The sequence below is a fragment of the Gossypium hirsutum genome, chromosome A12, assembly GCF_007990345.1.
Source record: "Gossypium hirsutum isolate 1008001.06 chromosome A12, Gossypium_hirsutum_v2.1, whole genome shotgun sequence".
Lineage (NCBI taxonomy): Eukaryota > Viridiplantae > Streptophyta > Magnoliopsida > Malvales > Malvaceae > Gossypium > Gossypium hirsutum.
The window spans coordinates 1,646,098-1,673,329 of record NC_053435.1 but is presented as its reverse complement, the minus strand read 5'-3'; the positions used below and the strand labels follow the sequence as shown (position 1 = coordinate 1,673,329).

General features: G+C 31.9%; 3 protein-coding genes and 1 long non-coding RNA gene across 4 annotated transcripts; 2 read left to right on the top strand and 2 right to left on the bottom strand.

Moving 5' to 3' along the window:
• Nucleotides 1-4,883: 4,883 nt before the first annotated feature.
• LOC107929669 (cysteine protease XCP1) lies at nt 4,884-6,433 on the top strand. The gene is made up of 3 exons (XM_016861162.2): nt 4,884-5,734; nt 5,847-5,987; nt 6,068-6,433. The coding sequence occupies exons 1-3, from the start codon at nt 5,033-5,035 to the stop codon at nt 6,281-6,283; spliced, it is 1,059 nt and encodes a 352-aa protein (XP_016716651.1). The 5' UTR covers nt 4,884-5,032; the 3' UTR covers nt 6,284-6,433.
• A 14-nt stretch (nt 6,434-6,447) lies between these two features.
• Nucleotides 6,448-8,404, bottom strand: LOC107920934 (exopolygalacturonase). The gene is made up of 6 exons (XM_041083918.1): nt 8,207-8,404; nt 7,945-8,085; nt 7,699-7,875; nt 7,286-7,575; nt 6,986-7,214; nt 6,448-6,888 (listed from the first exon to the last, which is right to left on the bottom strand). The coding sequence occupies exons 1-6, from the start codon at nt 8,402-8,404 to the stop codon at nt 6,661-6,663; spliced, it is 1,263 nt and encodes a 420-aa protein (XP_040939852.1). The 3' UTR covers nt 6,448-6,660.
• Nucleotides 8,405-22,802: 14,398 nt separating this feature from the next.
• On the bottom strand, nt 22,803-23,813 carry LOC121210806 (uncharacterized). Its single transcript, XR_005905996.1, has 2 exons — nt 23,632-23,813; nt 22,803-23,522 (listed from the first exon to the last, which is right to left on the bottom strand). It is a non-coding gene; the product is annotated as an uncharacterized lncRNA (long non-coding RNA).
• LOC107929678 (expansin-A20) lies at nt 23,169-24,650 on the top strand. Its single transcript, XM_016861175.2, has 3 exons — nt 23,169-23,564; nt 23,644-23,962; nt 24,056-24,650. Exons 1-3 carry the CDS (start codon nt 23,429-23,431, stop codon nt 24,360-24,362), a joined length of 762 nt encoding a protein of 253 aa, XP_016716664.1. The 5' UTR covers nt 23,169-23,428; the 3' UTR covers nt 24,363-24,650.
• The last annotated feature ends 2,582 nt before the right edge of the window (nt 24,651-27,232 follow it).

Below are 27,232 nucleotides of genomic sequence, written 5' to 3'. Positions count from 1 at the left end.
AAATGCCTAAAATTAATGTACTAATGACATATCTTGTAAGTCTCTTAACTCCTTAGACTCCTTTGGTAAAGCTTGATATCTTGCATATATTATAGCATTATGACAAAGATCAGGTTCGTTGGTTGTAAGATATAGTAAACTTCAAATCATTATTTTGTACATGGCCAAATTTGTTGGCACACCGTATTCATCCTTGGTGATTTTGTCATTTAACCCAAACTTTTTTAACGATCTACAAGCATATTTTTCTTGACAAATGAAAGTGTAATCATTAAGTTGTTTAAAAAGTTAACTCACCTACTATGCTCATCTCAAATTCAATTTTCACGAGGTTAACAAAATCCTCACATGCTTTAGAGGAGATTGAACCAAAAATTATATAATACCTTTTCAAGACAACCAAGCCAATATGCACATTAACAATTTATTGAGTCATTCTTGTACTCATTCATAAATCATAGGTAGTAACACCTTTTACTCATGTTTATACCAATTCATTCCAACTTATAATATTATGGTGCAAAGCATTTTCAATCCATACTTACCAATAATTCCCTTATAACACATTTATCACTATACCTAACAAGTGCTATTTACAATATGCTATCCACTTAACTAATGTATTTAGCATTTCATTATCTTTAGCTTATGCCATTTATCTTTTTAACACTACTAGTACGATTCCTTTATTTCGCATTGGGTTGATTATTTGTGTGTGTCAAATTATAGAGTACAAATTGAAAGGTTAAAATATACAAATCGCTTGGTAATCATGTAACAATAAAAATAACATTGAAATGTTGTATGGACTTTTTTCTTAAAAACATTCATTCTAACTTGTCATAATAAAATAAAGTTTTTTGTTGGAATATTGTTCCTAAGAAAAATTGATGTCTGTATTTTGTTTAAAATAGTTAATAATATTAAATATTTAGACTAAATAATGACATTACAAAAGTAGAAAAATCAAATTATGCACAAAAAAATAGAGTATATAGATTTAATACCAAGTTTTAACAATTAGGCCTAAAATTTTATTAGGACCCAACCCGTCCCATGAAAAACTCTAGTGCCAATGCCACCGGGAATAGACGACACAGGTCAATACTCATTATATGTTGGAGATTGAAGATCACCATGCTTTTCGAAAATCTTATAACCATTAGACGTAAAAATTCTATGGTACTTTTAGAAATCTAATCTCAATTTATTCTTTAAAAAATCAATTTTAATGGGTTGGTATTGTTATTTTTTAATAAAAATTTTATAATTGTAAACTTTTTATAACTTTTTTATAAATTTTATAATTTTATAATAATTTTTAAAATTTAGAAGGGTTTAATTGATTTTTTTTAATTTGTTACTAAGTCTTTTTTTGACCCTTTAAAGTTATTTGTTTCAAAATTTTTCTAGTTTACTTTCAATAAAAGAGTAGGGATCAAATTGAATAAATGTGTAAAGGTTGCAGGCTAAATTTATTATTATACCTTATATATAGACACCAAAACAAACATTTAATGATGCAATTTTAATGAGGGCCTATTTTTGCTCACTCATCTAACGTATAAAGACTACTTTTTCTATTTTTTAGTAGAAGGGCTAAAATGCAATCGAGGGCATAATACAAAGGGATTTTGTAATACTTTTACCTTTAAGAAGTCATCACTTTTCTTCTCTTTTAAATACTTTAGTAATTCATTTTGTTTTTTTTTAAATTCAAATATTTGCTTTGTTGGTGACGGTGCAAACTTTCAAGTTGGTTGCTAGTCACAATTTCTTCAATAATATTTTTTGATTATTTTTTTGTTTTTTATTTTAGTCCACAATATCATGGTTTTTGTCTATGTTTTCAAAGTTTTGTTTTGTCTGCACTTTCGTAGTTTTTGTTTTGTCCTTTTTATTTTCTCTTAAAATAGTACTGGTTTTAGTTTTTAGTTCCTAGTCATATTTCTGACGTATGTATGGGATTTGTCAATAAAAGGGTGTTGCCAAATATATTAGGAACTATTCTCGGAGAGCCTTATCATGATACAACACAATGATGGTGCTTGGAAAATTGGAATATGATATAAGGTGGAAAACAAGTCATCTGATACTTGGCTTTTTGTGCATCACTAATGTGGTGAATCTCTTAGGGCTCTTAGTAATGATTTTTTTGTTGACTATAGTTTATTGTCTGGTAAGGATGATGGCGAAGCTAAGATGCAATTTTCAATTGTTTGATTAAAGTAATGCATCTACGGTTTAGTCAAGGATACAATTTCTCCTCTTTGAAGATTATTTTGCAAACATAGTATTAGGGCATTAGTTTGTAATGTCTTATTTTATCATTTGTATTATATGTCATATCTTTATATTCTTATAGTTCATGGTTCTTATTAATTAAAGTATTTCTTTTTAAATATTCTCAAATTTTTAAAAATATTTCTCCTAAAACAAACGGATGTTAATAAAAGAGAAAGCAACTCATACTACCTAGTAGTGGCATTTTAATTTGGCATAATTTGGCCCTTCAACTTTATAAAAAAAAAAAAAAGAAGTCATTTTAGCTCTTTATTTAATTTTTCGTACTTTTTAGCCTTTAAATTTGTGTTGTTTGTGAAATCACTCTAAAATGGATGAAAACTTTAACTTTTGTTAACTTTGCCAACGTGGCATTGCCATGTGGATGCCATGTCAATAATTAATTAAGTTTTTAAAATTTTAAAAATTCAAAAAATATATAAAAAAATATTTTAAAATTAAAAATTATAAAAATATTTTAAATTTTTAAAAAATTAATTAATTGTTGACTCGACATATGCGTGATTTTTCATATGGACGCTATGTTAGCAAAATTAACAAATGTTAACTTTTTCATTCATTTTAAGGTGATTTAACAAATAATGCAAATTTAGAGTTAAAAATGCAAAAACTTAAATAGACAAGGATGAGAATATTGGGTGAGACATGGACAAATATTGGTTTATTTAATTAGGTTACATATACGTTGCATTTGATTTTATGTATTTAATTTTTAATTAATTTTTAAATAATATACTTTTATTATTATAAATATTTTTTAATTCATTATTCAAATTATTAAATATAATTAAAATATATTAACTTATTTAATAATTCAAATATAATAAAAAGAAATTTTTAAATACCATATTAAAGATTGATATTTACAAGTTGCATCAGATTTTTGTATTATGAGGGACTATGTAAGTGATTAGTGGGATTGTGAAACGAAAATGCTACGAGGACTTGCGAAACAATTTTACATATTGACTTGGAGTTGTAAACGTTATGGAGAAAATCCAAAAATCCACTCTAGGTTTCCCTTACTAGTATGTAACGTGACTAAAAAAAAATCAAATTTCGATTTCTATAAATAATAAAAAATTAATATCTATTGTAAAATAAACTCTTTATTATTCAAAAAAAAATTGGTGATAAAAGAAGAAATTACAAGAAAACAAACTACGTCAAAAAGCACAAATCCCCATACGGAGACATTTTAAAAACTTGTAATCCTTGGTTTTCTAAATGAGTCAACTTGACTAGGCTATCAGCTTCCTGATTCTCTTCTCTAGGCATGTGATAAATATTCCAATGGCGAGTCAGAGATAATAATTGAAGAATTTTCCTAACCAGAACTGAACTGGATCGACACATTATCAAAACCTCAATCAATTAAGATGCCTGAACCATCCAATATACCTCTCAATTCCACTTCAAACACTAAATAATTCTCCAAAAACCTATTAAAACCAATGAATTTACAGGGAGTATCCAAATTTTTTTTTAATAGTGAATGAATTGACTATAATAATTTGTAAATATTATATAATTAATTTGCAGAAAAAATATTAAAAACATTTTTAAGTAATTTTTACTTCAATTACAATTATTTTAAATAAATTTTTTTAAGCAATAAATATAAATAAATTATAATTATGTCTAAATGTGTAATTATCACAATTTCTATTAAATTATAATTCTTAATAAATGTATAATTATTATAAATTCTATTTTATAGTTTTTTTGTTAACAATTTTAGATTAAATATTATAATTATTTTTAAATTTGAATTTAGTAATATGATAGAAAATAAATGGTGTTAAGTATAAATTTTTTTCAAACTCACCCTCCTTTTACCGGATTATTGTCAATGTAATAATAAAAAGTTAATTTTTCAGGAATTTTAGACCAAGCTTTTGATAAACTTTGAATTTCGGCTAACCCAACACTAACCCTTCGATATATTTCTTGCTAAAAGTATCATTGATCCCATTGATAACGAGTAGGACCAAATAAATCGATGCGGGTAGTTGTTGAACCATACCACTTAGTTCCGGCAACAACAAAAGTTGCAAAAAAGACAATAGCTATACTACTGAAAAGGACGGTTTCAATATTTCTCATACATAATCTTTTGTATAAACGTTGGGGCGGGCAGACACTAAGATAGAATAAGCCTGCTAATATGCCCAATGTCCCTACTGCAAAATGATGAGAGGAGCTTTTATGTATATTTCTATTATAATAGAAATATAAATTGGGTAAAAGAATTTATAAAGAAAATTGAAATTCAAAGGTACTAGTAGGTAGCAAGCAGATGGGGTTGCTGAATGGATTTGGACATTTTATTTCTAAAATGTGCTAAAACTATGAACAGTTGGGGGGCATGTTTTAAAGAAAAAAAATTAGAGGAATTCGCAGTCCAACAAATAATGAAGGCGCTGTCGTGAGGTATTCAATTTGTGATTGTTAGAGGTGCACGCAAATCAAGACTGCTTGTTGACAACATTTAATTTAATGAAAACATTATAGCATCCAATCCTTTTGACGAAACTTATAAAACTTGATGAGCTATGCTTCAATCAAAAGCCTGTCAAATGACTCAATCGTAAAGCCTCAATTTTCCACTCCCATTTTTTCTTCACTTCAAAGCAACATACCATCTGCTACTATAAATGTCCACGCAACAATCCCACCCTCACATTCACTCACTGTTACATACTACGCCATACAACGAAAAGAAGAAATGGTTGTATCCTTTCTTTCCAAACTCTCTATTCTAACATTCACTGCTTCAGTTTTAGTAGTTTCAGCTCTGGCTCATGATTTCTCCATTGTCGGTTATTCGCCTGAGGATTTGAGTTCCAGGGATAAACTTATTGAGCTCTTTGAATCATGGGTATCCAAGCATGCCAAATTCTATGAATCCTTTGAAGAGAAGCTGTTGCGGTTCGAGGTTTTCAAGGATAACTTGAAGCATATCGACAAGAGGAACAAGGAAATCAGCAGTTACTGGCTTGGGTTGAACGAGTTTGCTGATTTGACCCACGAAGAGTTCAAGAACAAGTATTTAGGACTCAAACCAGAGGTTTTCAAAAAGAACCGATCACCACCAGAAGAGTTCACTTTCAGAGACGACGTTGATTTGCCCAAGTCTGTCGATTGGAGACAGAAAGGAGCTGTTACGCCAGTCAAGAATCAGCGTTCTTGCGGTAGCTGTTGGGCTTTCTCAGCAGTGGCGGCTGTGGAGGGCATAAACAAGATTGTAACGGGGAACTTAACTTCCTTGTCCGAACAAGAGCTGATTGATTGCGATACAAGTTTCAACAATGGTTGCAATGGAGGTCTAATGGATTATGCATTCGAGTTCATTGTCGCCAATGGTGGACTTCACAAAGAGGAAGACTACCCGTACCTTATGGAGCAAGGTACCTGTGAAGAAAAGAAGGTATAGAATAGATACATGCATAATCATATATCATTTTCATGAAAGCTACACCCTGAATTATTTTGTAAGCAAAAGGCTTATTTGATTAATCATGTCTATGGTTTCTCTTCAGGAGGAAATGGATGTGGTGACGATTAGTGGTTACAAAGATGTGCCGGAAAATGATGAGAAAAGTCTATTGAAAGCATTGGCTCATCAACCCCTAAGTGTAGCCATTGAGGCTTCTGGCAGAGATTTCCAATTCTATAGTGGGGTAAGCTTGTTTTCCCATAATTGATTATCATAGAATTTTTTAACACATTGGTAGCTCGTAATTTAAATCTGAGTTTACAGGGAGTATTCAACGGGCCATGTGGAACTGATCTAGACCATGGAGTAGCAGCAGTTGGGTATGGAACATGGAAAGGTTCAGATTACATCATTGTAAAGAATTCGTGGGGACCAAAATGGGGAGAAAAAGGGTACATAAGGATGAAGAGGAACACTGGAAAACCTGAGGGTCTCTGTGGTATCAATAAAATAGCTTCTTACCCTACCAAAAACAAGTGAAGAGCTCTAACCTCAACATACGGGTTCAACCAAAATGTGTTTTTTCATTTTATCTTTTTTCCAGACTCGCTTGTATTGATAAAATTTGTTGGCCCTTCTTCGGTCATGTTCCTTGGTTAATAAAATTATAAAAATGGCTCACACTTTCAATTTCGCTTCAACAAATTGGAGCAAAATGCCTCTGGATTATAATTTTTCTCCAATAATTAACAGTAACCAAGATTCAGCATCCAAGTTCACTTGTATCAAACTATCCAGGCAGGGATAGCTAGCATTAATCAACTTCACAAACTGCATATATATACGCGCTACATATATTTGCTAATTTACTGCAGAGTTACTTTAAAATATATATCAAAATTGCCTTAACATGAAAGCTAAGCACATGGTGGTGGGATTTGGGTGCCAATGTATTTAGCCCTAACATTTTTACAAGTGGAAGTGACTTGTTTCTCCCCAGTTGCCAGCTCCAAGTGAACATCTTCAAGGTAAATATCCTGGCAAGGAATCCCTTTGCTACATTCTAGTGCTACGGCCACTGCAGATAACGACGTTCCCTTTATTTTCTTGAAATAAATGTCACTCAGTTTCACTTGAGATGGTCCCTGCACTCAACTCATTTGGTACCCATTTCTTTTTTAGGTCAGTTTCTTTTCAGATATTTTAGAAAGTGTAGGTAGTTTCATAATCTGGAGAGTTTACCATTGGTGTGCAAGATGAAAATGGACAATATGCTTGATCGATAATAATTGGATTGGTCACGTTTTCCATGTTAATGTTTTCGAATGTCATGTTGGTTGCTGCGCTTCTGCCAGGCGAGTTGGCCCATGTTTTGATCCTAATGCCATTTGAGGTCCCTATCATGGTGCAATCTCTAACCACCAAAGCACTTACATCACCTTCATCCTTGTATCTTCCGAGACTTCCGACGCTGTTAACAAGCACTCAACAAAATTAACATTTCTTTAGTTTTGTAAATTGAAGCAGAGACTAATGGAGTACCTGATGCCATGACCCGGTCCGCAGCTGATACTTGTTATGGTGACTTGAGAATTCCCTTGACCTATTGAGATGCAATCATCACCTGTACCTATAAGTGATCGCGAAAAGTAGACACCGGAGCTCCGCTGAATGTGGATACCATCAGTGTTAGGGCTATCTGCTGGTGCTGAAATCTTGATTTTGCTGCCCTTGAAGTTCTTGCATTCGACAAGAGCCATATGGAAGAACTTGCTGTTTACTGATGTTATGCCTCTTACAATCGTCCGATTCATCGCCAAAAACTTCACATTCTGTTGAAAAAGAACTTTTTCTTCATCGGTTTTGTAGGCTAATTCGAAGCTTTGGGGAATAAGATTGTTGATAACACGGACAATTTGCAAACATAGTTGACGAGCTAAATGAATGAAACATACAGTTGGAAGAAGTTTGCAATTGAAGTCTGTGGAGCAGCTATTGTAAGGCCAAGCTTTGGCACCCTGACCATCAAAGGTCCCTCCTCCAGTCAAGGCTAGCCCTTCTATCCATCGAAATTCAACCCAACCAGCACCATCTCCGTATTTAAACAAGTTTGTTGTTGCCTTGAGATAACCCTGGAAGCTTCTTTCTCATTCATGGTAAAAAAAAATAAGTGGAAAATTCAGAAAATGGTAGAAGAATACCTTCATATGGACTATTATTTTAGACACATTTTCGCAGGGGCCTGCAAATTTAAGTGGACCAACCAAATATGTGCCTTTGGGAATCATAATATCTACCTCACCAGTAGCCTGACATGCTTTGTTCCATGCTGATAGGAAGGCCTGGAAACTTGAAAGTAACAAGTTAAACAAAATTATAAATGGGAAAAATAAAATAACATACCAAGTATTGAAGAAGATATGCAGGTGTTTGAATGGAGAAAGAAAGAGAAGGAAACAAAACTTTGGTGTCATCAGTGAGTCCATCGGCTTGAGCACCAAATGTCTTGACATTAAAAAAATGAGAGGTTCTTTGGTTGTTATATGGTAGCAGTTGGGCATGTTGAGATCCTAAACCTGCTGTTGTTGCTCCTGCAGGAACACCAGTGAAGCTAAAGGAGGAAAAGAACAAGAGTAATTTGAAGGGGATGTCAAGGCTCATGTTAATGCAGAATGTGTTATGTCCTTGCTGTTGAACACTGCAGTTGAGTAAAGAGGTGACTAGGTTGGTTTGAACTCACCATAACTGCCGTTAACTCCCTACCACTACTTCTCAACTTATTACCCTTAACCTTGTTGATCAATATCCAACCCTAGAATTTGCTCGGTTAACTCCTAGTTTAAATTTATTTTTGGACTTAAAATTCCTCCGCTACTTCAAGTGGGCAATATCTGTCTTGCTCGCATGATTTTTTTTAACAACATATCATAGAGTTAATTGAAGTAATCATTTAGATTTTTCAGACAAAATTTTCCAATATTTTTCTTAGGATATAAATACATAACAAATCGGTGCCCTCGTTTCACTTGGAGACATAATTTGATGTTAGATCTGGAATATAATGAAACTTAACCTCTACTATAATTATCAGTATCTCGTTAGAATAGGTTTGCCACCCTTCTTCACCTATTTGCAATTTTGTTGGCTACAACCTCGCCCGAATGCAATACTTCGTTAACTATGGACCTTATAGACATATGCATATGAACACGTGGAATACCTCAAATTTACCTCGTCAAGGACAAATGTTTAATCAGTTTTTGAATGGAGCACACGAACCTCATCTAGTCTATGTCAATCCTATTTCCACCCATTTAGAAGGTTAATATGCTCCTTAAGTAGCTAATTGTGAGAAGATAACTGTAGCCCACGTGTCCTTATAAACCCTACCACTTGGTATGTCAGCCAGACTTGTATTCCCAACTCAGCACGTCCTTATAAACCCTATAGTGACACTAATGAGAACTGGTATTGTCAACAACTTAATGTAAAACACTACATCCCCCATCAAACATACACCCAATATCAACATCTAATGAACAAATTGCCTAGATTCTTAACTCGAACTTTAACTTTTTCTACCAACAATTTTTAAAGCTGCAAGAACAAATGAGAACCCTAAGGGACTAAATTCTTGTGAAGTGGCCATCCATGCAATGGCGAACACAGATCACACACCTGCGAGCTCATCAAACGTGCAAGCTCACTAAAACTACGAAGTCACCGAAGGTGCGAGCCCTGTTAGGCGAGCTTCTACATGTGAGCCATTTCTCTACAAGTTGCCACTGAACAATGATTTTTTTTATGAGATGTTTTGGTTGCTGATTAGACTAAAATCAGTCAATAGAGAGGCAAGTTGTATTGTAGAAGTTCTAAGATTTTCCAAGTTGTAATTAATTATTATTATTTTCAGCTTATTTAAGCATAGTTGTTCATATAAACTTATATGTTGTAACGAAAAATAGTAGTTTATAATATGTTTTACTTCTTTGTTCTATTTTATTCCCTTCTATTTCAGTACATTCTCTCATCAAATAACCATCTTTAAGGGCCATAACCTTTGTTTTTATAAAAATGTCTTCAGCAAGCTTTTCATCACCTCCACCCTATTTTTACAGGAGAAAACTACCATATTTGGGTAGTAAAAATAAAAACTTATTTTCAAGCCTTTGATCTTTAGGAGGTTGTAAATGCTAAAATAGAACTACCAGCCTTGAGAGCAAATCCAACACTTGTTTAAATGAGACAACACAATGAGGAATGTAAAAAAAATATATAAGGCAATGTCTTGCCTACAAAACGATGTTTCAACTGTAATTTTTACAAGAATTATGGCTTATAAAACTCCTAAACAAGCTTGGGATAAGCTCAATGAGGAGTTCCAAGGTTTGCAAAAGATAAGGTAGCAACAGTTGATTAATCTCAAATGAGATTTTGAAAACCTCAATATGAAGGAAACTAAGACTGTAAAACAATATTTAAACAGAATCATGGTAGTGGTAAACTAGATAAGATTGTTAAAGGACCAATTCGTGGACAATCGAGTAGTTGAGAAGGTGATTACCACACTTCCTAAGAGATATGAATCAAATATATCCTCACTAAAAGATTCGAGGGATCTTTCAACCATCTCACTCTCTGAACTAATTAACACTCTATATGCTCAAGAAAAAAGAAGGGCAAGCAGAGAAGAGGGGCACGTTGAGAGAGCCTTTCAAGCTAGAAAAAGAGAAGGCTCGAGTTCCTCAAATCAGAAAGGAAAGAAGAGTTGGTCAGATAAAAAAGAAAAGTAAAAAAAAAAGCAGTTAAAAGAAAAAAAATATCCATCGTGCTTGCATTGCAAGAAGTTAGGTCACCCTGAGAGAGTCTGTTGGTTCAAGCCTAATGCTCAATGCATAAATTGCAAGCAGTTTGGCCATGAAAAAAGGGTGTGCAAGAATAAAGGGCACGTATAACAGCAAAATGCTTATGCACAAACAGCAGAAGCTAATCAAGAAGAATTTATGTTCGTTGCCTCTTACAAAGTCCAATTCACTGCACCATGCGAACCCTCCAACAATAAAAGAAAGAACTAGCTTGTTAATAATGGTTGTGCAAGTCATATGACTGCAGATGCAACCATCATCAGAAGCACTGACACAAGTTTCTATTCCAAGGTGAAAGTTGAAAATGACCAGTACATTAAAGCAGTAGGAAAGAGAGATGTTTTTATTAAAACACTATTATGTATTAAACTTGTAACTGACATTCTTTTAGTTCTTGACATAGATCAAAATCTACTAAGTGTAGGTTAGCTACTCAAGAAGAGATATTCTGTGGTATTCAAGGACAATAAAGGTTTAATCTTTGATCTTAGTGGATGTGAGCTCATATCAACAACAATGGCTGATAGAAGTTTTACTGTTAATTGGAATTTGGCAACTTCTGTTGCTTATACCAGTTTGCTAGATGAAACCAAATTATGGCACAGGAGAATGAGACACATTGACTAATATCTTTAATTTAAATGTCCAAAAATAATTTGGTTTGAAAACTTATCAAGCATTGCTGATCATGAAGATGTATGTGAAGTGTGCCAGCTTATAAAACATTCGAAGCTTCCATTTCTAGCAAACAGTGCATGGAGAGTTAGTGAAAAGATACATTTAGTACATATTGACATTTGCGGACCCATTAAAACATGTTCGTCAAATGGAAGTAGGTACTTTGTGGTTTCTATTGATGACTGTACTATTGGGAAATGTGTTCATATTATAATAAACATGTAATTGTTTTCTATTTATTTGAATGATAAATAAATAAATAGATAAAGTTAATTTCATATTTCAATATTATGTCTTTTGTATTTCTGTCTTTCATATTTTGCATGCATAGTGAAATTGTGAAAAGAAAATATTAACTCATTGATTGCCTAAGTTCAACTGATGATAAGTGGCATTGTAAGAATGTTTACATTGCGAGAAAGACAACTTACTTTAGTAGATAATCTAAACAAGTCCATAATTCTGTAAAAGAATCAAAGTAAGCATTTGATTCAAATATTGAGAAGGATTATTATACCATCTACAGTTCCAATTGAGGAAATGGCTAGTCTTGGCTATCAGAGCAGTTAACTCCATAGGGAGAAACAAAAATGTATTCATTGGCAGAATGATACATTTGACTGGATTCAAGATGAATTAATTCTAAATTTGTTTGTAAATTAATTCACTTGTGACGTTCATGGTGTGATTTACCTAAATCCTAAGTTAGTCACTGACCATACGTATATAACTCTTGTATTTTGATATAAGTGAAGGCTTATGCTCCAAAGATGATCGAGCTGATAACCAGTATGTTGGGTATATGACTTGTGTATGGCATGGCTTTACTAGAAATAGTGAAATTTATAGTTTAATTAAAGAGTTATAAATATCCTCTCATTGGCATTGTGTGAATTGATAAATATGGAACATGATAATGGGTTGCTAGTTTTTGAACGAGCAATTTATCAAAATCATTTGTTGGCAGTAATCAAATTAATCATTAAGAAGACATAATAGTGACAATGAGATAAAATAGGATTTTATTGAGTGAACAGATTTAACTCAAAGGATTAATGATATCATATGAGGGTGACACACACATGACGACGCCATTTGACAAAGTAATTAGATGAATTATTTTCGTAAAGAGTATACGCTAAAGAGTTTTCAATCATGGTACTTTTTGTGGACTGACTCCATGATTAAGTAATTACAAATTATCAAAACAATACTTCTGGACATAATTGCAATTACTAGAGCTTTTGTATATGTCTGATTGGTCCCTCCACTAGCTCAACAAAAACTCGATCGAATTGCATTTAAATCAAAAGAAATTTCTACAAATTTAGAAATAATTTAACTGAGTCGATTTATTCAATGTAGAATTAAATTGGGTGGTTATAAGAATTGTTCAATTAGAGAATTTGGTTAAAGAATTTTCTTGAAATATTAATTTGGAAAATCTAAGTGATTGTTGGGAAAATTAATTTTGATAAAGTAAAATTAAATTAATCAAATTAATTAAAATTAATATGATATTTTTGGAAATTAATTTTTAAGTCAAAGGGTAATTGAACTTGAAATCGTAAATTGGGCTCGAGAGCCGAAAACTGATACCAAGACCCAAAAACTGGTCGGAACGGACTTGGTATGTGAAACCGAGCCAATGGTCCAACCGGTGGCTGGACCAGATCAGTCGAGCTGTCACTGGCCCGGACTGAATCGGTAGAAATTGAACCAGCATGAGGTGCCAGTGACTACGACGGTGGCATTCTGGTGGCTAGAAAATGGTCGATGACGATAGGTCTTCGATGATTGAGTAGTGGAGGAATCACAGTCCTACTAGGACTCTACTCGATAATTTGATTTCAGATTAATTATTCTAAAAATAATATTATTTTAATAGATTTAATATTTAATTTAATTTAATACTTATTTGAATAGTATTTTATTAATTTAATATTAAATTTAATATAATATTTATCTTGATAAGTATTATATTAATTTAATATTAAAGTGATTAAGTTTAATCATAGTTGAACTCTCTAAACTCTCCCTATATAAAGAGAGCATTGTGTCATTATTTCACACATTTAAATTCAAGAGAAAATTGTAGAGAGAAAATTCTCTAAAAAAATTATTTCAGAAAATTTCTAGAGATATTTTTCTTATTTACAACTTGGCCTAAAAGTTTAGAGAAATTATAAAATTACCTCACTGGTAATTTTTGTGAAAAATTTTATGATTCGAAGCGAGCCCACACTCGACAAATGTGAGCTTGAGGATAGCATAAAAGACTACTCGGTCGAAATGTTCATCCTAGACGAATCGAAAAGTTACAATTTTGATTAAGTGTTTATTACTTTAAATATCACAACCAAGTACTTGTTTTGGAAATTTGTTTTTAAAACTTTGGTTTTTCCCTAAATTTATTTTTCGCTGCGTTTTTCAAACCCAATTTTCCAACATGTACAACATTCTGTTGGGTGTACCATATGAAGAAAAAGTTCGAAGTGGCTCAAATCTTCTTCAAGTTTAAAACTATGGTGGAAAATCAAATTGGTTGTAAACTTAAAATGATAAGGTCAGACAATAGGGCAAAGTACACTTCAAAAAAGTTTCAAAAAATCTGCGAAGAGGTTGGTGTCCATCATCAGTTGAGCAATGTGTATACTCCACAACAAAATGGAATAAGTGAAAGAAAAAATATAACAATAATGAATATGGCTCGCTGCTTGTTGTTTGAGAGCAAACTGTTAAATGATTTTTAGGTAGAGTAATAAACGTTATTGTTTACTTGCTAAATAGACTGCCAACTAAAGCTACTGAAGAGAAGACACAATTCGAGGCCTGGTATGGTTTTAAACCCCCTATTTCTCACTTAAGAGTGTTTGGTTGCACATATTTTGTTCGTGTTCCAAGAGAGAAAAGAAACAAGTTGGATAATAGATAACAACCAAGGAATTTTGTTGGATATTCCAGTGTTAAGAAATGTTATAGAATTTATAATACTTTCTCCAAGAAGATGATTATAAGCAGAAATGTAAAGTTCGATGAAGGGAAAATTTGGAAATGGAATGCAATAGAGGAGGATATGTGTGAACAATGGGGACTGAAACTCGATCTGCAACCCACTAGAGATCAAACTGAAAATGAATTAGTTGATGACCATCCTGTGCGAGGGACCAGGTTGATCACTAATGTTTATTAAAGGTGTAATATGGCGAAGCTGAAACCAGTCACATTTGAAGAAGCAACCCAGGAAATTGAATAGCTAAGTGCCATGAAAGATGAAATCAGCATGGTCAACAAAAATGAAACATGAGAGTTGATAAATCGACCAGTTCATTAGAAATTAATTAGAGTTAAATGGATGTTCAAGACTAAGATGAATCCTGATGGTTCAATCAACAGATACAAAGCCATATTAGTTGCGAAAGGGTTTGGCCAGCAATATAGAGTGGATTTCATTGAAACCTTCACACTTGTTGCGAGGTTAGATATCATAAGGCTATTACTAACTCTTACAGCTCATAAGGGTTGGAGAATACATCAAATGGATTTGAATTAAACCTTTCTAAATGGTTTTGTAACACCCCCTAACCCCAAACTATCGCCGGAACGAGGTTATGAGGCATTACCGGACATATCAGACAACTTACGTATAATTTATAATTAATATAACTTTCATAGTATAATATAATAATTAAGTCCCTATATTGGACTCTCGAAGTTCAAACACGTATTAAAAGTAAAATGGGACTTGTTCGAGTGTTCCGGAAAAAATTTCGTTTTTTTTATTTTTTTTATAAAAATTTCGGCAGCATTTCTGCTTATTTTTACCTAAAACCCCCTGCAAATTCAAACCAAAACAACCAACACCAATGTTTCACATTCATATAACTAATATTTATATCATTAACATAATTTTTAACTTAATAACTATCATAGCATCATTCAAAATTGATTAAAAACTTCATTCATTTAACCATCTAAATCTTATAATTCATCCTTCACTACCCAAAGTAATATACATATTCAAGTGACTAAACAACACCTATGTACATGCCACCTTTACCCAAAAGAAAAATATACATCACCAAATTTGTGTTGGAGTCGGAAATGTTCTGGATGCTGAGCCAAGACAATTGACTTCTACTAACCTGCGCACGGAAACAATCGTACGCTGAGTATGAATATATTCAGTGGTATTACCATAATTCAAAATATATCATCAATAATAAAAATATGAATATTAAAATACATAACAATTAATTTCTTAAATACTAATTCATACTTTATTTTTATTTTTATTTTCTTTATTTCATAATAACAATTCAATTTAATTATTCGTCAATCAATGTATTTTTCACAAACTTGAATTTAAACCACTTATGAACATTTAGCTCATACTTTTCTCTTTCTATCACGATTCCAATTTCTATTCATAATTCAATTTCTTTTTCTCATTTCAATGCCTTAAATTCACATTTCAAATTTTCACCCTATTAACGTAACTCGGACTTTGGCGGATACACGGATCCAACCAAACACACCAATATGGCACCCAGTGCCTCATTGGATAGTTCAAAGTAATAGTTGACACCCAGTGTCTCATCGGCCTAGCTGAAGTAAAGTTGGTACCCAGTACCTCATCGAATCTATCCGAAGAAATATAGTGACACCCAGTGTCTCATCGACTCGAGGTCGAAGCATCCCTGAACACTTCTAATCCTATGGCATGCCAACTATATCCGGCTCAGCCCGACTAGTTAATAGGGTATTCAATTCACTTTCTCAATTCTATATCACTTTCAATTCACAATTCAAATCACCATTCATTTTTCAATCAATACACTTTTCAAATAATCACATATTCCATAATTCACTTATTCAATTCAATTTGATTCAATTTGCATCACTTCCATTTTCATTCAATATTCATATCAATTTCACATACTTACCTCAAGTCTTACTTACCATACATAACAATTAAAAATTCAGCAATCAATAATAATTAAAATTCGAATTATAGTAATACACACCGTAATTCTCCCGTTTTTGTCCTCGATGACTTTCTCCTTTCCTTTCGATGTTGATGCTTCAGGTTCTTTGTTGGCTACGAAAATAATAGTAATTTACATTATTATTTACAGCATTAATTATAATAAATAATTAAATTTCTAAACAATTCTTACCTTATTCCCAATTTAATCCTAACTAAACTTAATTATTTTCTTAATCCAATTCACTCTCTTTTTCTATTCAAATTTTGTCTAAACTTATATTTAACTATAAAATTTCCAGCATATTTCCCTAATTTCGAAATTTCTTCAATTTGGTCCCTACAACACAAAACTTATAGTCTTGTTTACAATTTAATCCTTTAATCAATTCTAGCTTAAAATTCATTCAATTAAAATCCTAATTCCATAATTTGTCCAACATGAACCCTACTTGAAAACACATGAACTCTTAAACTATCAACTTAATTTCATCAAAATCTTGTTTTAAAGCTTCTAAAACATCAAAATTAAATAGAAAGGACTTAAATGACTTACCAATCAAAATTTTAAACCTTAAACTTTTAGTTTTTCCTTTTTTCTTTTCTTTCCCCTTTTCTTCCTGCTCTGTTTCGAATGTCTCTGTTCTTTCTTTTCTTTGTTTCTTTTTATTTCATTCTTTTATTCTTTTATTTACTTTGTTTATTTAATTAACATATATTATAATATATTTATTTTAAATATCTATTAAGTATTTAATTATATATACACAAGTGTATACCATCAATACCATACATTTGTCACCATTTTTTTTACACAAAAATTTAATAATTTAATTATTTAATTAACAAATATCTTTTACCATAATATTAAGTAAATTAATTATTTTATTACAAGTGTACATATATCTATTTGTTACAAATGTACCAATATTTTTATTACAATTGTCATTATTCAATTTGTTTGTCAAACAAAAATCTCATAAATTAATTATTTAATTAATAAATATCTTTAACTTAATTTAAAAATAATAATAATAATAATTTAATAAAAAACATACTATAATTAATAATAATAATAAAATCTTAGATTTTTTTAACACATATGCCGCCTCATTTTTGTAAATGGTTTAATTACCATTTTAATCCTTTTTTATTTTCTATTACTTTAGAATTTAACTTTTACCCTTTATTCAATTTAGTTCTTTTTACTAATTTCTCTAAATTAAGCTAAATTCACTTAATTAAAACCTAATTTGACACACCACTAGACTCATAATTATTTTCGAACTTATTTCACTAAGACGGAGGCCTTATAGCTCACTTTTCCGGTACCCGTGGATTGGGTCATTACAGGTTTCCTAGAGGAAGAAATTTATGTCGATCAAACTTAAGGTTTCGTAGTGCCTAGATGCGAAGCAAAGGTATACAAGCTGAAGAAAGCTATGTATGGCCTAAAACAAGCACCAAGGGTGTGGTATGAAAGGATTGGCAATCATCTAACAGACTTGGAATTTGAAAGAAGTGTCACCCAAACTACATGTGAAGAAAGCTGGTAATGAAACTCTTTACATTATATCATTTTATGTTGATGATGTATTTGTGATTGGCAGCAACAGTGAACTAATTGTAGATTCCAAAGAGCAGATGCAAGTGAAGTTTGAAATGTCAGATTTGGAATAAATAACATACTTCTTCGGTCTAGAAGTAATTCAAGCTTGCGATACAATTTTTATAAACCAAAAAGGGTTTGCGATGAAGATTTTACGAAGATACTGTATAAAGAATTGTAAACCAACAAACACCCCTATCGTACAAGGCGAGAAGTTCGTCTGCAATAAAGATGTTGAAAGAGTTGATGAAACAAGCTATAGAAGTTTGGTTGGATGTTTGTTTTATTTGATTGCATCCAGACCTGACATAATGTTCGTTATAAGTTTGTTGTGAAGGTACATGCATTGCTGCAATGTGAACCACTACAGATCAGCCAAAAGAGTTTGTTATAAGTTTGTTGCGATATGTAAGAGGAACTCTAAGCCTTGGAGTGAAGTTTGAAAAGACTGAAAAGATCAAGTTACTTAGGTACTTTGACAGTGATTGGGTTGGGTCTATTGAAGATATGAAGAGCATTTCAAGTTAGTTCTTCATTCTAGGATCTAGTGCTTTTTGTTGGAGCTCAAAGAAGCAGGAAACAGTACCACAATCAACTACTAAAGCAGAATATGTTGCAGCTGCTGTAAACTAAGCCATTTGGTTAAAGAAGCTACTAAATGGTTTGAATTTAAACCAATGGGAGGCAATAGAGATAAAGTGCGATAATCAGTTTGCTATCGCAATTGCAAAAAATCCAGTGTTCCATGGAAGAACAAAACACTTCAAAATCAAGTATCATTTTGTGAGAGAAGTGGAACAAGATAAGGAAGTAACTTTGTTTCATTGCAGTTCGCAAGATCAGTTAGTAGGCATTCTAACAAAACCTCTTGGGAAGATGAAGTTCGAGAAGCTACGATATGATACTGGGGTTTACAGCATGGAGGATAAGGAGGAGTGTTGCAAAGTGGCAATCCATGCAATGACGAACAAAGATCGAACACCTACAAGCTCATCTAAAACTGTGAACTCATCCAAAACTGTAAGCTCATCAAATGTGCGAGCCCGCTAAAAATGCGAAGTCACCAAATGTGCTAACTTTGTTAAACAAGCTTATACATGCAAGCCCTTTCTCTGCAAGTTGTCAACTTGCACTGAAACGATGATAATTTTTATGAGATATTTTGGTTTCTAATTAGACTAAAATCAACCAATATAGAGGTAAGTTGTATTATACAAGTTCCAAGATTTGCCAACTTGTCATTATTCATTATTATTTTTAGCTTATTTAAGCATAGTTGTTCATGTAAACTTATATGTTGTAATAAAAAATAATAGTTCATAATTTGTTTTACTTCTTTGTTCTATTTTATTCCCTTCTATTTTAATATATTCTTTCATCAAATAACCAACATAAATGATGTAGCAAGAGCAACAATGCCAATAATACCAAGAATAACTCTACCAAAATACTAGAATAATAAGAGAGTAAGGAGCAAGTCAAAATCTCTCAATTTCAAGCCCAACATGATGAAGCTAACCCCTGCCCCAAAATGCTGACCACAACAAGTTTTTCCCTATCAACAAGAAGCTTGGCATGATGAAATGGAGGCATTAAGATGAGTTATTCAAGCTTTAAGGCATGGTGTTGAAGAAATAGATTAAGTGTCTTGTTCCAATAACCCCTTCACGCTTAAGATTGTAGTTGTTAACTTGCTGCAAAGATTGTAGTTGTTAACTTGCTGCAAACTTTCGGATTCCCTAAAGAAATTTATGAAGGGATAAGGACCTAATCGAGCACTTGATCCAGTACAATGACTATATAAATATTTTAGGAGCATTTGATGTTTTAAGTGCAAAGCCTTCCCCCACTGCATTGAGGGGAAATGTGAAGAATTGGTATTTGCTTCTTTTAGAAAGTTTTGTTTGTAACTTCAAATAGTTTGTTGACAATTTTTGAGTAACTTTCATGCATACAAAATGGTTTTAAAAACACCTATGACTCTTCTAAATGTTAACTTTCTTTATGGGTTAACCAAAATCGAAAATTTGTAGTTATAAATTTGGATTATAATTGTCAAGGAAGTTACAATTATAATTTCACAAATCCATATCTCGAATTTCATTAAATTTCGACAGAATATGTTGCCCATGCTATATACATTACATTTGAGTTAACTAAGCATTCCATGTATTAGAAATAATTATATATGCAATTAATTTTAAATTAGATTAAAACAATCTAACATAATTATTTTAACCCAATAATCAATTTTTTATTATTAAAATATTATTTATTTAATTAAAATTATTTTCTCAACTCAATTTTTATCTATTAATAAATACTATAATTAAAACTCATCCAACAGAAATGTAGTGGGAAAATAAAGAGAGAGATTAAAAAAGCTATTTCCACAATCAATCTCAAACTTGTGGCTATTTTACTAAAATAATCCAAAAAATTTTGATATTTACAAAAATGACTCAAGTTCAAAAATAATCACAAAAATAACCTAAAATAAACAGTAAAATTGAGTTTTGGTCTGTCAATGGCCGGTACCAACTCGTATTTTGCACCCATGATTGCCAAATGATTGTGTTAGGCTTTAAAAAATTAATTTTTTTAGTTTTGGCCTATCAATGGCCGGCACCAGGGTATTTTTTTTAAAATCGTATCATATTGGTATACAAAATACGAGTTTAAAAAAAAATTTTGGGTGCTGGCCTGTCAATGGCCGGCACCCAGTACAACAAAAAAAAAGTTCGACTTTTTTTTCAAAAAAAATTTTTTTGCTCTTTAAAAATACGAGTTAAAAAAAATTTTTGGGTGCTGGCCTGTCAATGGCTGGCACCCAGTAAAACAAAAAAAAATTCAAATTTTTTTCAAAAAAAAATTTTTGCTCTCTAAAAATACGAGTTTTAAAAAAAAAATTTGGTGCTGGCCTGTCAATGGCCGGCACCCAATACAACAAAAAAAATCGAATTATTTTTCAAAAAAAATATTTTGCTCTCTAAAAATACGAGTTTTAAAAAAAAATTTTGGGTGCTGGCCTATCAATGGCTGGCACCCAGTACAACAAAAAAAAATTCGAATTATTTTTCAAAAAAAAATTTTTTACTCTCTAAAAATAAGAGTTTTAAAAAAAAAATTGGTGCTGGCCTGTCAATGGCCGGCACCTAGTACAATAAAAAAATTTAAATTTTTTGTCAAAAAAAAATTTCTCCCTAAAAATACAAGTTTTAAAAAAAAATTTTGATTCTGGCCTGTCAATGGCCGGCACCTAGTACAACAAAAAAATTTCGATTTTTTTTCAAAAAAAAAATTTTCTCTCTAAAAGTACGAGTTTAAAAAAAAAAATTGGGTGCTAGCCTGTCAATGGCCGGCACCCAATGCAAAAAGAAAAAGTCAATTTTTTTTCAAAAAATATTTTTTTTGCTATCTGAAAATACTTGTTTTAAAAAAAAAAATTTGGGTGCTGGCCTATTAATGGCTGGCACCCAGTACAAAAAAAATTCGAATTTTTTTTCAAAAATTTTTTTTTTCCTCTTTAAAAATACGAGTTTTAAAAAAAAATTTGGTGCTGGCCTATTAATTGCCGGCACCCAGTACAACAAAAAAAATTGAATTTTTTTCAAAAAAAAATTTTTCTCTATAAAATACGACTTTTAAAAAAAAATTGGTGCTGACAGGCCGGCACCCAGTACAACAAAAAAAAATTCAAATTTTTTTCAAATTTTTTTTTTGCTTTCTAAAAATACGAGTTTTAAAAAAAAATTTGGGTGCAAAAAAAATTTTGAATTTGTTTTCAAATTTTTTTTTAAAACTCGTATTTTTAGAGAGCAAAAAAAAAATTATTGAAAAAAAATTTGAATTTTTTTTGTCATGCTGGGTGCCGACCATTGACAGGCCAGCACCCAAATTTTTTTTTTAAAACTCGTATTTTTAGAGAGTAAAAAAAAAATTGAAAAAAAATTCGAATTTTTTTTGTTGTACTGGGTGTCGACCATTGACAGACCAGCACCCAAAATTTTTTTTTTTAAACTAGTTTTTTTTAGAGCAAAAAAAAATTTTTGAAAAAAAATTATAATTTTTTTTGTTGTATTGGGTGTTAGCCATTGACAGGCTAGCACCCAAAATTTTTTTTTTTAAAGTTGTATTTTTAAAGAGCAAAAAAAAATTGAAAAAAAATTAGAATTTTTTTTTGTTGTACTGGGTGCCGAGCATTTACAGGCCTACACCCAAAATTTTTTTTAACTCGTATTTTTAAAGAGCAAAAAAAATTTTTTTTGAAAAAAAAAATCGAATTTTTTTTGTGTTGTGCTAGGTACCGGTCATTGACAGGCCAGTACCCAAAAAATTTTTTTTTGAAACTCGTATTTTGTATACCAATATGGTACGATTAAAAAAAAATACCCTAGTGCCGGCCGTTTACAGGCCAAAACTAAAAAAATTAATTTTTTAAAGCTTGACACAATCATTTGGCAATCATTGGTGCAAAATATGAGTTGGTGCCGGTCATTGACAGGCCAAAACCCAATTTTACTGTTCATTTCAAGTTATTTTTGTGATTGTTTTTGAACCTGAGTCATTTTTGTAAATATCAAAATTTTTTGGATTATTTTAGTTAAATAGCCCAAATTTGTTTAATTTTGGTGTGGAAAATAATGGCAAATTGTGCCAAAGTGGTGGCAACCAATTCGGGCAACAATGTCTCACAGTGGCCCACTTTAGCTAATTATCGTTCTTATCATCCCCGCCGAATTCGACTATCAATATCAACATTTTTATTATTTTTTTTAAATTCCAATGATTATATCTGTATAAACAATTTTTTTATTTTATTTTAAAAAATATTTATGTCTTTTTTAACGATAAAAGCATTAGTAAAATAAAGACAGCAAAGAGTGGTTGGAAAAAACCATTTCGACCCTTGCTTCACAATGAAAACAGAAATAAGGTTCAGTGCAAATAAAAACAACATTACAGCCCATTGCATTTTGTTGATTGGTAAAAATCTAGCCTTGGATATATGATACATGAGTGGTGAGAGGTTCCCAATCCCAACAGTCAAAAAAAGATGGTGTTTTTTGGCTGTGAAGTCATTGTCCTTTATTATATTTCTTGCATAAAAAGAAGAGAAATGGATGTATGTATCTTGACTTTGTTTGAGTGCTTGCTTTGCTACAAACAAATCTAAACTTCCATACAATATTCTTAGTTCTTTCAACACTTTCCGCGTTTCATGTCTGCCACCATCACTAAAGCCTTCTGCCCTCTTTTAACTCTCTACCAAAATGCATGAGAGGTACCACTCTCTTTTTTGGGGTCTCCAAATTTAATCTCACAATGTGGAACCATGGACTTCCATCCTCTGCTTGTCTTTTTGCCTACGATCAAATTTTCATACTTACAACGCTATAGAGCAAAGGACTTTGAGGTCCTTTGCTAAGGGTGGAAGGCTTTCTTTACCCTTCTTCTAACAACAATCCCAATAAAGAGTTAAAAGCAAAAAGAACCATATTGAAGCATAACTCAAAAGTTCACTTCAGAGAGATCGTTTATCTCAAATGGGTGCCCTTCAACTTCATGTTTTCTATTTGATTCTACTGCTAACAATATCTTCCCAAGTCATTTCCAAGCAGGGAGAATGGAAATCAGCTACTGCAACATATACCAAACAAGCAGATGCATCAATCATCACAGGTACTTTTTACTTTTTTTGCCATTTCCTAGCAATACTCTTTCAATTTCCAAGTTAAATATCAGTCACCTGATCTTGCAGAAGGAGCTTGTGGTTATGGGGATCTTTATAAGGCCAGCTATGGGAAATACAGTGCAGGACTTAGTACCATGCTGTTCAACAAAGGGAGTACATGTGGAGCTTGCTTTGAGGTCAGATGTGTTGACCATATCTTATGGTGTCTCCAAGGGAGTCCCTCAGTCATCCTCACAGCTACAGATTTTTGTCCACCAAATTACGGGCTTTCTTCAGATTATGGTGGGTGGTGCAATTTCCCCAAGGAACACTTTGAGATATCTGAGGCTGCATTTGTTGAAATTGCAGAAAAAAGAGCAGAAATTGTACCTGTTCAGTATAAGAGGTATATAAAAACATATCTGACTCCAACTATAACAAAACTTTTTACCATAAAAGAAACTGAAATGACTGTTTTTGTTTGCAAACATTTGAGTAGGGTGAAGTGTGAAAGAAGGGGAGGGATGAGATTCAGCATGAGTGGGAGTGCTCATTTCTTTCAGGTCTTGATTACCAATGTGGGATTGGATGGTGAAGTTGTGGGAGTGAAAGTGAAGGGCTCCAAAACAGGGTGGATGCCAATGGCAAGGAATTGGGGACAAAACTGGCACTCCAACATTAATCTTGTGGGACAGCCACTTTCTTTTGAGGTAACAGCGAGTACCGGAAGGACGGTTGCGTCTTACAGTGTTGCACCAGCGAATTGGCAGTTCGGTCAGACGTTTGAAGGGAAACAGTTCAAGTAAGGGAACTTTTTTTTTTAGAGATTTTTATGTGTTGAAAGATGGTAGAGAACCATTGGTGTTGATAATTTACAGTTCTATCTGTAATGAAGAGGTGTACAAGTGTAAACCAGGAGTTAGTAGGAGATGATTGAGAACATCTCCAGTCATGCCATGAAATAAGCATGATAGTCAAAAGAGGAGAAAAAAGTGGCTACAAAACAGAAAAAAGAAAGTAAAAGAAACATGAACTGGAGGTCCAAATTGTGCCTTGTGTTTCCTATTTTTAAAATTAATATTTTTGAAAGGTCATACTTCCCTACTCATATCTCAATAGTTAGAATGCAAAATTATGTTGTGCATCTGTTGCTATAAAGTTTAAAAGATGCCCAAAGCATGCATAGGGCTTTAATCTTGACATTGCCTTTTTGCGGCTATTTTACTAAAATAATCCAAAAAATTTTGATATTTACAAAAATTACCTATGTTCAAAAACAATCACAAAAATAACTTGAAATGAACAGTAAAATTGGGTTTTGGCCTGTCAATGGCCGGCACCAACTCGTATTTTGCACCCATGAATGCCAAATATTTGTGTCAGGCTTTAAAAAATTAATTTTTTTAGTTTTGGCTTGTCAATGGCCGGCACCAATGTATTTTTTTTAAAAAATAATATCATATTGGTATACAAAATACGAGTTTAAAAAAAAATTGGGTGCTAGCCTGTCAATGGCTGGCACCCAGTACAACAAAAAACAAAATTCGATTTTTTTTCAAAAACAATTTTTTTGCTCTTTAAAAAAACAAGTTAAAAAAATTTTTTTTGGTGCTGGCCTGTCAATGGCCGGCACCCAATAAAACAAAAAAAAATTCAAATTTTTTTCAAATTTTTTTTTACTCTCTAAAAATACAAGTTTTAAAAAAAAATTTGGTGCTGGCCTGTCAATGGCTTGCACCTAGTACAACAAAAAAAATCGAATTATTTTTCAAAAACAAAATTTTGTTCTCTAAAAATACGAGCTTTAAAAAAAAAATTTTGGATGCTGGCCTGTCACTGGCCGGCACCCAGTACAACAAAAAAAATTCGAATTTTTTTTCAAAAAAACTTTTTTTGCTCTCTAAAAATACGAGTTTAAAAAAAAATTTTGGGGTGCTGGCCTGTCAATGGCCGGCACCCAGTACAACAAAAAAAATTGAATTCTTTTAAAAAAAATTATTTGCTCTCTAAAAATATGAGTTTAAAAAAACAAAATTTTGGGTGCTGGCCTGTCAATGGCCGGCACCCACTCCAAAAAAAAAAAAGTCAATTTTTTTTACAAAAAATATTTTTTTTGCTCTCTGAAAATACTTGTTTTAAAAAAAAACTTTTTTTTGGGTGCTGCCTGTCAATGGTTGGCACCCAGTACAACAAAAAAAATTCGAATTTTTTTTCAAAAAAGTTTTTTTTGCTCTCTAAAAATACGAGTTTTAAAAAAAAATTAGGTGTTGGCCTGTTAATGGCTGGCACCCAGTACAACAAAAAAAAACTTCAAATTTTTTTTAAAAAATTTTTTTTTGCTCTCTAAAAATACGAGTTTTAAAAAAAAAATTTGGGTGCTGGCTTGTCAATGGGCAGCACCCAGTACAAAAAAAAATTCAATTTTTTTCAAAAAAAATTTTTTTGCTCTCTAAAAATACGAATTTTCAAAAAAAAAAATTGGGTGCAAAAAAAAAGTTTGAAATTTTTTTCAAAATGTTTTTTTAAACTGGTATTTTTAGAGAGCAAAAAAATTTTTTTTGAAAAAAAGTTCGAATTTTTTTTTGTTGTACTGGGTGCCAGCCATTGACAGGCCAGCACCCAAATTTTTTTTTTTAAAACTCGTATTTTTAGGGAGCAAAAAGAAATTTTTAAAAAAAAATCGAATTTTTTTTGTCGTACTGGGTGCCGGCCATTGACAGGCCAGCACCCCAAAATTTTTTTTTTTTAAACTCGTATGTTTTGTAACGTCCCCTAACCTTATACCGTCGCCGGAACAGGGTTACGAGACATTACCAGTTAGTACAGTCTAATTCTGGTCATTAATTAAAATAAATATTCACACTCATCCTTGTTTTAAGATGTCGTCCCTTTAATGGGCCCTCGCGGTTCAATATGAACAGTAAATTTAAATTCGGGACTAATTTAGAATCACTACGAATTTTTAGTAAATTTCAAAATTCATATTATATACCGTTGCCAACCATAATTTACTCATTTCATCAATACTTCTACAACCTCAATGGCTCTCATAAAACAACCTAGTTACATGCCATTACCAATACTCAACATACTTTACCTCATTGAATTAGGGATTGGCCTAGGATGTTGATTCAACGGTCTAGCCTTAACTTAACCTGTGCACGAAAACAAACCGTATGCTGAGTATACACTCAGTGGTATTTCTATAATCTGAACACTTAAACAATTATAAAACATATTAATTTATATATATTGAACTATTCAAACTCAATAAGAATTCAAACATTCAATTTCCAACCAATGTTTTGGTCTACTTTAAATTTCAAATCGTTTATTATTTTTCAATAGCAATTAATCAATCAGTAATGTTCATTAACACTCAGAACAATTATTTATTCAGTAACAGTCAGTTATTCGGTAATAATCAATTATTCAATAATAACCAGTTATTCAGTATCGATCAATTGATCGGTTATCCAGTAACAGTCAATTATTCAATAACAATTAAGTTATTCAGTAACAGTCATTCATTCAGTGACAATCAGTTATTCAGTAATGATAAATTATTCAGTAATATTCAGTTATTCAGTAATAGTCTAATATCCAGTAACAGTCAATTATCTGATAACAGTCAATTATTCAGTAATAATCAGTTATTTTATACCTTTATTTACCC